Source organism: Aedes aegypti, chromosome 1 (genome assembly GCF_002204515.2).
Source record: "Aedes aegypti strain LVP_AGWG chromosome 1, AaegL5.0 Primary Assembly, whole genome shotgun sequence".
Classification (NCBI taxonomy): Eukaryota; Metazoa; Arthropoda; class Insecta; order Diptera; family Culicidae; genus Aedes; species Aedes aegypti.
The window spans coordinates 281,384,724-281,396,792 of record NC_035107.1 but is presented as its reverse complement, the minus strand read 5'-3'; the positions used below and the strand labels follow the sequence as shown (position 1 = coordinate 281,396,792).

The window sequence follows — 12,069 nt, the reverse complement described above, 5'->3', positions numbered from 1 at the left end:
ATCGGACCCATGAGTGATCCTTGAGGTACTCCCGTTCTAATTCGTACGCTTTTCTGGCCCTCCAATGTGCCAAGAATCTTACCATCAAAATAGCATTCTAGAAACATATACAAGCGATGAAAGCCGTATTGGGAAGAGGTGGACACACCACAACGCAGAACAGGGTCACCGAAGCGGAAAGCGGAACCTGGATTTCGGTAGGAAAGAAAACAACTACTTTACGCAACGAGAACTTTAATAAAACATGTCTGTACGTTATTATCCGAATAGCAAACTTTCCATTCTCCCTTTCTTCCTTCTATTTGGCGCGCTCGCCGACTGCCCTACCGGCGCATGCGTCATTCGCTACATCCAGTGTTGCCACTTATCATACGAGGCACAAACATTGCACACTTCAACAGTCCGTTGGATATCTCATCCCAGCTTGCGCTATTGACCAAATTCTTCACATCAAGAGTGACAACCTCACAGCAATGGATGCCACTCCTTTTATGCTCGATTGCAATCTCAGACTTTCAGGGAACACTTGTATAATATACCTAACAGAAAATGCCCGAAGACATTGAAAGTCATCTGCTTATTTAGAAAGAAGTACAGTGCTGCATCGATTTGCCGGCATCTAGATATTGTGAATTATCTCCGGTTATGGTCTGGGCCCATAACCTCGAACAGAGCTTGGAATGGGTGTGTTATATGTACAGGCCTTTAGATTAGAACACAAATGTTTACTGAAAATGACATGGTTTGGGTTTCTATACATTAATTAAAGTACAGGGGATAGGCAAAATGATTGAGATAGGCAAAATTTTGCCCAAATTCAAATGGTTATAACTTTATGAAAAATGGATGAAATTGGATGCATCTGGAAGCAGTCGACGGCAAATTTGGTCCAGTTTTAGGAACTTCCTTGGCCATGCATATTGGCCACTGGACACCGGAGATGTTCCGGATTTTCTGAGGTCATGTCCAAATGTCATTTTTTCTGTCGCTTGTATTTTTGTGCGGTGTAAAGTTAGATAGATGTTTGCAATTTTCCTAGAAACTAGAACTAATAGGAAGTTGAATGCCACCGGACGCATTAAGATTGGTTGGAAATCTTCAGAAATATGACCATTTCCGTAAACTGGTTCCGGAAAGCATGGTCAGTCATGTTTGTATTTCCAATCATGTAAATATTATCCGGAGCTATATCCAAGTGGACATCAACCTTAAAAATGATGTTTCCTGCAGCGTATTCAGAACCATTAGAAGCACAGACCACTCTATAGAAGATTCCAGGTGCCCTGGGGGAAGTGGTCAATTAGGAACATATCTGGAACCATATCAATATGGGCATCAAACTTCATGATTTTCAAAGGTTATGCTTTCCGAAGCATTTCCAGCACCACCGGCTGCCATGACCACTTTATAGTAGATTCCAGGTGTCCCGGGGATGTGGCCAATTCAAAACATGCCCGAAAACACATCAAGATTTTTGAAGGTGATGCTAATAGAAGTATTTACAGCGCAACTTATTTATATGACCACTGTATAGTAGGTTCCATGGGCCCTGGGGGATGAAGTCATGTTTCGAGTTGGCCACATCTCTAGGAGCCCCTGGAATATACTATAGAGTGATTATTATATCTTGTGGTTCTGAAAATGCTCGCCATTTTCCAAGTCACATGGATCTTACTGTTTATGGTAGAATGTGATTCTAAACAGATGAACGGACATGTTCCGAACTGGCCACATCCCCCGGGGCACCTGGAACCTACTATAAAGTGGTTATGGCAGCCGGTGATGCTGGAAATGCATCGGAAAGCATAACCTTTGAAAATAATGAAGTTTGATGCCCATATTGATATGGTTCCGGATATGTTCCTAATTGACCACTTCCCCCAGGGCACCTGGAACCTTCTATAGAGTGGTCTGTGCATCTAATGGTTCTGAATACGTTGCAGGAAACATCATTTTTAAGTTTGGTGTCCGCTTGGATATAGCTCCGGATAATATTTACATGATTGGAAATACAAACATGACTGACCATGCTTTCCGGAACCAGTTTTACGGAAATGGTCATATTTCTGAAGATTTCCAACCAATCTTAATGCGTCCGGTGGCATTCAACTTCCTATTAGTTCTAGTTTCTAGGAAAATTGCAAACATCTATCTAACTTTACACCACAAAAAAATACAAGCGACAGAAAAAATGACATTTGGACATGACCTCAGAAAATCCGGAACATCTCCGGTGTCCAGTGGCCAATATGCATGGCCAAGGAAGTTCCTAAAACTGGACCAAATTTGCCGTCAACTGCTTCCAGATGCATCCAATTTCATCCATTTTTCATAAAGTTATAAGCATTTGAATTTGGGCAAAATTTTGCCTATCTCAATCATTTTGCCTATCCCCTGTATTGCTCTCATTGTCAACTACTTATAAAATTCTAGCCTCGATAGCATTTATTCCGTGTTTTAGTACTTTTGAGCGCCGTATTCCTCCTCATCCTTGAGGGTTCCTTTACAATTGCCCGTTCTACAGCTGCTACTGCATACAGAACTAAATGTTTCAAAGACAGCCCCAACTCCTTGAGATCCAAACATACTCCTTCTGCTTGTCTGTGCTTTTACCCAGCTACACGTGTGAATGAGCACGATAATGGAAGCATCAAAAGAGTGTGCATATCTGCCACAGCCGGTTCTGCTGCTGTAGAGCTTCAAATGCTTCCTCCTTACTGGATGGTTCTTCCTGGATCTCAGAACTCATTCACAAAGTACAACCCCAGATCTCGAGGATGTAGCATCCTCTTAGTAGCAATTTTCTCACCTTCCTTTCGAGCACTTGCTGCATCCACTCTTTCGGTACGTGGAAGGGTTGTTCAATTTCGTAAGAAGCTTAAAAATCCGTAAGTAATGACGGAATGAACATCCTCACACGGCTAGCAACCGCAGATTGTCTGTTTGCATCTGAAAAAAAAGGATGACCAAAATCAATAGGGACTAACTGGCAACGGCGAGCAAAGGTGCCACCTCAACTGGATATATGTCGGATGAATAACACGACCCCTTCCACTCAACCCGAAGGAAGAACTGATGTAACATTTTACCGGGCCATTTAGTTCCACTCCGGACTCACTTCTAACGCCATGCGGGAACCTGAAAGGGAGAGAGATATGGGTAGGGTTACCAACCGTTTTGATTTAGCTGGACATGTTTTGACATCCATTTGAAACGTCAAAAGTACCCTCATTTTGCATCACACAGGCTTTCCTCTTGATAAAATTTTTCCATGAAGCTTTGTAAAATAGTTGAGTAAATAGTTTCTACCCAATTTAAAATATTAGTCGAAAACAGTTGATCGGCCCAAGTAGGGGAATTCGGGGCATAATGGGCACATCAAGCAAAAGCTTGTTTTAAGACCATACCATGACATTTTCTCTAGTTACTCCCGGCTAGTTTTAAAGTTTTGTGTTAGTATGACGTGCTACATTCATTCGTGGTAATAAAAATCATATCATATGCCAGATAAGTGAGATTGAAAATTAGGACCAAAACAAGGCTATCAAAAAGGTATCGGGGCAAAATGAACACTTGCATTAAATTTGATAATTACAAAATATTTATTATCTGTCAGTCGTTCCGATGTGTAAGAGGGCTCCCCCTCTATCATAAAAGCTAAAAAGAACCTTTCTGGGTTCGTTATTTTGCTCAAAAATTGAATTCTCCCACCGCCTTGCTTATATGTCAATTTAAAGCAGAGAAAAACATTTAGTCAAATTTCAAAGGACAATTGAAGCAAACCATAAACTTTTTAATCGTCAAACATTTCAAATGCAATACAGATTTCATGCAGTGTATGAATTTATGATGAAGTATGCATATTCTCAGAGATTGAGGGGGTGTTCATTTCGCCCCGGATGTTCATTATGCCCCTAATCCCCCTAATAAGCTAAAGAAAAAATCGATGACGAGAAATCACTGCAACTCGTTTCTAATAATGAATTTGTAAGGTTTTATTGCACTACCGCATGCGCCTTCGCTTAAGCCGTAAGCCACGTTTACCCATATGGTTAAACTAGGTTTAAGGCCTAAGCGGGGGTGAAGAAATCGACACTAACCTAAAATACTTAACACTAACCGAAAACTATTTTTATTTTCAGGTGTTGACAAAAGATATTGCCGATCACCCAATACGGGTGCACCTGGCATCAACCTGGCACGAACATCTTAAAAACGTGGCGCAGGTGGTGGCAACCGGGCGGATTAAGGAGTTGCTCCCGCCGCAGGTAGACTACGATCTCTATATGGAAATGATCTCCCAAGCTACTCCAAATGATTTCGCCACTTTTACAAGGAACTGCATCATTACATTCCAACATCGAAAGCCTTTCTCGTTCCCGAGCATGCCACCGGAACAGCAGGACTGCATCTTCAATATGATTGGGCATTTCTGCGTCCAGACGAGGTCCAATTCTGACGCGACATGGGAAGGAATCCAAATGAGAATAAGGAAGCAATGTTCGGAATTGGGGCGCATGCGGTATCATCCGCAACGCCGTTTTATCAGAACGGCAGTTGGCGGCGTGGTGAATCCTGTGGACAACCCGGCTCTGCAAGAGTCCTTCGAAGAACGCCCAGCACCGGAAGAACGCTTTGCTCAGGTGAGAGCGCTTAGCTCAGGTGAGAGAGCTGAAGACGGTTTGGATCTTTTGGAGCCAACGGTGTCCCACGATCCTTTGGAACCAACGGTGGGAACCTGGAATAAATTGCACCAGTTAAGGGAAATATGTCTAAAAGAAGATCGAACAATATGTTGTAGTGTGTTTTTCACACTAATATAGTTTAATTATGTCCCTGATTTTCTAACTCAACCAGATGGCCACCCTAGAGCCATTGGGTAATCTTCCGTAACCGGGGATGGTGCGTCAGGACCCTGGATTGGATATGGAAGCACACATAAACACAAATCAGATCGTCCGTCCGCCCCATTTCATGGCAGCAGAGCCATTGTTGTTGTTGTTGCTCTTGGTCTTGCCGCTGATGGAGAAGAAATGCCGGAACGTTTCGAAAACAGCAACAATCAGAGACAGGAACATGATGTAATGCACATTTTCCGGCACCAACGCACCCATTATGGGGCACTAAGTTACGAGGTTATGTGCTATGTGCGGAAGAAGCTTTGTGGCCGACTTTTATTTCGAATAGGTTAAATGGTATTTGAAACACTTTCAAAATTTGATCTCTAAGTTCGGTTATTTTCTTGAAATCTTATTGATGGACAGGAATGTTAGGCTGCAAGACATTTTTTCAATTGTAATAAATCGAAAGATATTTCAAAATTTTGTAAACCCATTTGGAAAACAATTAGAAATTATTGGATTTCCTGCGTTACTTTTCAAAAGAACCTTTCTAACATTGAGAGGCTCTCTTTGTTTACTTTCTCCTTAATCAATAGCAGAGCCACATTAATCTCTTCTGGTTCGTTTTTTTTTTTTGTGTGGAACGCTAGCCAAGGACATTGTATTGTCTCTTGATCCATACACTGAGGAAACGGAACGTATGAGGTACATAAGAATTTCTTATGGAATAACGACATAAGAAGTATTTTGTTCTTCATTCGAGAATCTTATAACATTCCACAACAGACTTATGAAATAACACTCATTACATAGACAGATATCATTCCATAAGAAACTCTTTTTGGATATCAAACGCATTGATCATTGGCATTCATAAGACAATGTAATGGAGTACGATTTTCTTAACAATTTCATACGAAAATCTTATGAATTACGTGGAGAGATGCTTATAACAAAATATTCACGATTGAGATTCATAAGCGCGCGTATGACAATGATTAGTAACACTTGTGAAAAAGAGTCGACTTCCTATCAAAAACCACGTAAGAATTTCATACGAAATTCTTTTGGAATAAAGACATAAGAAGCATCTAATGAGACTCATAAGAAAAACTTGTGAACTTCCATCGATCATTGCGTTCATAATACAAATAGGTATAATATCATAAGATACTCTTATGAAGGATCATAGTTATCAATTATGGAATTCTTTAGTATCATTATGTATTTAGAGAATCGCTCTTTGAATTTAGGAAAATAAAGATATTCATAAGATCTCTAATGATAACGACAAGAATTTCTTGTGAATATCGGACGTTTTGTGTTTCATAAGAATCTTATGAAAGAGAGAAAATCAGTCAAGAAATTAATTCACAAGCGTTCTCTTATGAAATTCGTACGCAATTTCTGGCTCAGTGTAGTGAAAAACTTCCTAAAGGCTTTAGTATTGCACTTTCATAAACAAAAGAGAGCGAGAGGGGAGAGAATCTTTCATTGATACAAAGGTCCTTTAGTAAAGTTCAGCGAGATTGTTTTCAAATTTATCTGTTAAAAACACAAATGATTTGGCAGTTACAAAAAATCTTATAGAAATTCCCCCAGAGATTTATTCCAAGATTCATGAAGGATTTCAGTGAGAAATAAATCGAAAATATTTCTCCACGAATTCCACCAGAAGACTACATGGATTCTAGAAAACATGTTTTGTAGACGGGCATATCGTTCGCAGTATGTTCATTAAGGAATAATTTCTGATTCAAAATATCATCATTTTCTCCAAATTATAGGCTAACGATAACTTGAAAGTTTGTTCAGCTCAGTAAATTTGAAGTTACACCCAAGCCGCAGTTAAAATTTTGGGTGAATCGGAGCATTGGAAGCCGAGATCCAAGCCTCCAAACTCGACTGTTTTGCATGAAAAACGGCCAATGCGTACTTTATTCTGTCCAGTACTGTAAAATTTTGATTGAATTTTTTCAAGAATTTCTGCAAACAATCATTTAGAAATTCCGCTAACCACAATTTTGGTAATTTCTTTAGATATTATTCAAGAAAATTCTTCATTATTCATTCCCTCTTCAATACTTTTAGGAATAACACCCCACAATTGCTCTAGGCTGGGGTATGTTTTAAAAATACTACCAAGACTATTTTAGGAATCTTTGCAATAAATTATTAAAGAATTCATCCAATTTCTTTTCTTGAATGACTACAAGTGTTTTTTTTTCTGAAATTATACCATCAATAATACAAAGCATTCTTAATCATAAAAAGAGATTGTTTCAAAAGTCTGTCCATAGAATGGAGCACCACTAATAACACATTCATGTATACTTATTGCAACTCCCTTATAAATTCTTCCAGGCATTTCTACTTAAATTTTCCAGAGTGGTGTATGTTCCAAAATTATTTTTATCTATTTCCAAAAGAATTCTTTTACAGTTTTCTTAACAGTTCCACCAAAAAGTTTTCATAAAATGTCTGCGTCCACTTATTTAAAGAAATGAAATTCCCTGATATTTTCAGGGTTTTTACAGGTTTTAAAAAAATAATTCCAGGTTCAAGCAATAACCCAAATCACATAACTGATTGACAAATTATTAATTTTAGATAAAAAATTATTTTTAAAGATAGGTAATTGTCTTCGAAACACTTAAACAAAAAAAGCATGAGCATGAGCATTGATGACCGTACAATTCGTAGTTGCTACTCCGTGATTGACAAAATCATCGAAATTGTACAGGGAATCAACAAATAAAGCTTGGGAGTAGCATAGGGGCGATCCATTAATTACGTAAGACAATTTTCGGGGATTTTCAACCCCCCCTCCCCCCATGGTAAGATTTTTTGTATGAAAATGAAAAATAAATTGTATGGCGCGTAAGAAATCTCAAAACCCCCCTCCCCCCATAAACCCTTACATAATTAATGGACAGCCCCATACCATCTTCAATGTACATTTTCGAGGACTCCGAAATTAGTAATGTCAATAACGGCGCCGGTCACGTCCTTATGGTCATTGGGGAAGGGAAGGAATGTTAGTGTAACATCCATTGTTACTAAAGACCGAGTATACCTCTGCATTAGACTGGCCCTTAAACAAAAAAGTTGTAAAAATCAACGGGGCTCCCCCTAGATATGAGCATTAGGGTAAAAAAAACGCTATCTCAAAATTTCAACTCAATTGGTTGCTTCATCAGCTGGCGCATTCGATTTGAAGTTTGTATGGGATATTCGTCTCAAATATATTGAAAATTGATCCTATGTCACTGTTTCGTTCCGTATACTAATTGCTCGCGTTCAAATAAGCCCAGAATGACAAATACACTAGTTGATACTCTAATGAACATAATTGCAGAAGGTTGTATCTGGATTTAATCTCATTTTCATTACTCTTTCAGTTGTTGAAAGTAAGGCTTAGATCAGCACTCCCGTACAGTCACTTATATGCATGCGACATGTGCCTCAGCTCGCCCACGGTCATAGGTGGCTATGATGCGCTTAGTGGCTACCTCCCAGCTATGTTGAAGAAATACATGCAGTGTTGCATGATATACTTCAGATAGTTAAAACACCAACTTTATTAATTTTGATCATGGTACAATCTTCTACAATATTCTTCGCTATTACATCAAGTAGTGTTTTTGACATTCTGGGTCCAATTGAACGCGATCATCAATTTTCCTGAAACAAACAGTACATGATGTGCTGTTGCTCATATGTTTGAGCTGGAAATCCCATATTAACTTCAATTCAAATGCGCCAGCTCATGGAACGACCAAATGAGCTGAATTTTTCAGAAAGGCTTCCTCTAACCCCAAGAAATAATCCTAGGGGGTGCCCCGTGGAATCATACAACTTTATTTTTCTCCCATAGTGAGCTGGGCCAGTCTACTCTGCATCTTCATGGTTGCCACGGGAAGGAGTTTTGTTAGTGGGAGGGCTTAAAAGCTACATGAACAGGATTCACCTTGGTAAGTGATGCAATTCATGTAACCTCTGTTTAAAAAGTTTTCTATCAATGCGTCGACATGATAAACATCGAACTATTGAAAGGTTTGAATCTCGAAATTTTATAAAACATGGATAAGTGCTTATGTCAACACTTGAAATGACGGACCATTCATAGTTTGTTCAACAAATTCATAAAAAATACATGTTATGATACAAATGTGTTCATGCAAAAGCAGGAATATAAAATATAAAACTCCGATGGCGCGTGAATGAAGTACTAACTGAAAAAATAACACTCCGAGCGCGCGAAAATGAATCGGACTGCTTGTTTCTTCGAAACACTTAAACAAAAAAAATCTAACGTTAAACTTCAAAGTACTTTTCAGGTATCATTTTTCACTGTCTAAAATCAATCTAAGCACGTTTTGGAAAATGATTTGTGTTTAATCGCAAATTGATGGATTTTGGTTTTTGATTTTCTAATTTTTATTTAAGAACATCCCTATCCTTTTTACTTTTTTCTTGAACCCTCTTCTGGTAATGACTTTAAAATTAAATATAACATTTCTTATTTTTTTCTGTAACATATTTTATTTACCGCGTAACTAACGGAAAAAATAGTTTGAAATTATTTCAGCTTCACCAGGCTTTTTTATATTGCACTTTCAGACAACCAAATCAGACCCAGGCATTTGTAGGTTATAAAATGATACCATTTTTCAAACATTTTCCAAAAATTCAAAAATGTTTCAAAACTCATAGAAAGCTTTCCCAATAGGCGTGTTATGGCCCAAGGTTTAAGCCAAAAAATATAATTTTGATTTCCAAGCTAAGGCAAAATATACAAACTTCCACAAGACGGGTTGGGTATTGAAGGGTTAATAAATATTATCTCTTTGTGTGTAAATAACATAAGAAATATTATAAAAGGAAAGGATTCTGATTTCATTGCCACGAAAAACAGGAATGATTTGAAAGTACCTATAATTGTCAAAGTCAGATACGAAGAGAATAGTCTATTCGAATTTAAGGGAAAATAGCATTTCAGTTTTATGGACTTCAGCGGCGTACCAAGAAAATTTCTGTAAAAGTTGTTTTGTGTTCTTTACTAGAAGTTTCCCTAAAACTTCCTAGAGCATCATCAACAATTAAAAATTCCTTCAGGAATTCCGCCTTGAAAAATTTTGCAAGAAATACATTGAGGAATCATTCATCAAGAGATGTCTCCAGAGAAATGTCACGGTTTATTGGAGAAAATTTTGAAAACAGAAACCCGAGAAATTTTCGAAGAAAATTCTAGAGTAACTTCTGATGAAACTTGTGTGAGTTCTTAGTATGCCTTGATGAATTCCTAGGATGATCTCTGAATGAACTCTGGATTCTTGATGCCATTTTCCTAGGATTTTCTTGATAAATTGCTAAGATAACTGAAAATCCCATTCGAATCTCTGAGTAATGTAGTACATGAATTTGTAGAGTTTGTAGAATTTACTGAAATAATTCTTTGGAGAAATTCGAACAAAATCCCTGGATAAATTTATATAGGAATGGTCGAAGCAATAAGTGTAAAAATTTCTGTAATATAATCTGGCGTTGAACTTTGAATGATATTTTATAAAATCCATGGAGATTAGAATTTTTTTGAAAAAAAATATTAGAGAAATGTTTGGACCACAGTAATAATATTTGAATGACATGCTGGAGAAATGCCGCGAAAATTTTCTGGATGAACTTAATGAGAAATTTGTTGAGGAACTCTTTGAAAATTATATTAGATTTCATCTAAAAATGTCTAAAGAAATTTTTGGAATCGTCAATTAATTCTTGAATGAATTCTTATGAAAATACCTGGAATCAATTAAATTTAGGGTTTCTTCAAAAAACGTTGAAATATTTTTTTTTACAACATTTTACACCTTTGTGCAACAACTCTTGTCGGACCTGTGGGGAACTGGAGAAAGAATCAGTGAAAAAACATTTGGAGGTTATCCTGGGATTTTCGTTATAATTCTTTTCAGAGTAATCTCTGTGAAAATTACTTAAAGTAGTAACTCTGGTGCTCTTAGATTTCTGGACCAAATTCAGGAAAAACATCCGTGGTGATGTTCATGAAAATGTTTTAGAAGGAAGCTGTGGAGCAATCATTAGAATTACTGAATATTTTCTCGGGATCTGAGAAAAATATCATTGACAATTCCACTAGAGTATGTATCCTTTGACATATACGCGTATTTCGACCTCAAATGTAAGGCCGTCTTCAGTGTCGTGTACTAGACTCGACACTGAAGACGGCCTTACAGTTGAGGTCGAAATACGCGTATCTGTCAAAGGTTTTTTCATCTACTCAAAGATTTATTATCAATGACAACTTGTGGAATACACTCGTAATAATCTCTGAATGTTTCACTGGAGCCTCTAGAATTTTGCACTAAGATACACTGCAAGCAGGTTGTTAGGATTTGCCAACTAATTGCAGGGAAAATTCAACGTTCTAGAGAAAGGAGGGACTGTACTATACCTGGTTGGGCTGATATGAGTGGGCTAGATTGTTGGATGGAAGATGCACAGCTACGCCAGGGGCGTACTCAACACAGGTTAATGCAAAAAGTGCTTTTAGAGGCCATTTTTATTAAAATAGCAACCTTACATTCAGAATAGACTTTTTGGAGACTTGCGTTAAAATAGTGACCAAGCCTCTAATAAGCACTCCTGAAGAAATTTGATAAAATTGGATACATTTCATCAACAATCCTGGATGATTTTTGAAGCGATTCGAAATGAAACCAAGGATATTTTTAGCGTAAATTTATCTATAAATCCCCAAAAAAAAACTTCCAATGTATCCCTGGGGCTATTCCTGAAAAATATCAAACATTATTAAGGGATTCCTTGTCTGTGGAAGGTTAAAGAAAATTTCTGAAAAAATAGACTCAAACCCATTAAATCAATTCCTGGATCAATACAGTTATTTAAAAAATTCCCAACATTCATTGCAAAGTTTTAGCTTACTTTCGCAATCAAAATATTTTTCTGCAATCCATAGATTTTCCCAAACCAGCAGATTGTTTTGAAAATCTTTTTGCTTCCATAAAACTCCCTGGTTTTCTTCTGCAATCACCAGCATTTTTTGTATAGAGCAGGCTTGGGAACTGTGACCACAATTTGCCACAGTTCATCGATTCTGCCAGTCAATCAAAACACAAAGTAGCAGCAGCACCAATACCATCAGGTGTTGCGCTGCCAATGGTTCACTCACTGCTTGACTGTTTTTATC

General features: G+C 37.7%; 1 protein-coding gene across 1 annotated transcript in view; it reads right to left on the bottom strand.

Moving 5' to 3' along the window:
• Positions 1–2,327: 2,327 nt before the first annotated feature.
• Positions 2,328–12,069, bottom strand: part of LOC110674157 — a 75,333-nt gene continuing 65,591 nt past the window's right edge. Inside the window, exons 4-5 of the mRNA XM_021837982.1 lie at positions 3,013–3,138; positions 2,328–2,949 (exon numbers count right to left, since the gene is read on the bottom strand). Of these exons, the coding sequence (XP_021693674.1) occupies positions 2,922–2,949; positions 3,013–3,138 (154 nt within the window). The 3' untranslated portion in view covers positions 2,328–2,921. The remainder of the gene's footprint in view (positions 2,950–3,012; positions 3,139–12,069) is intronic.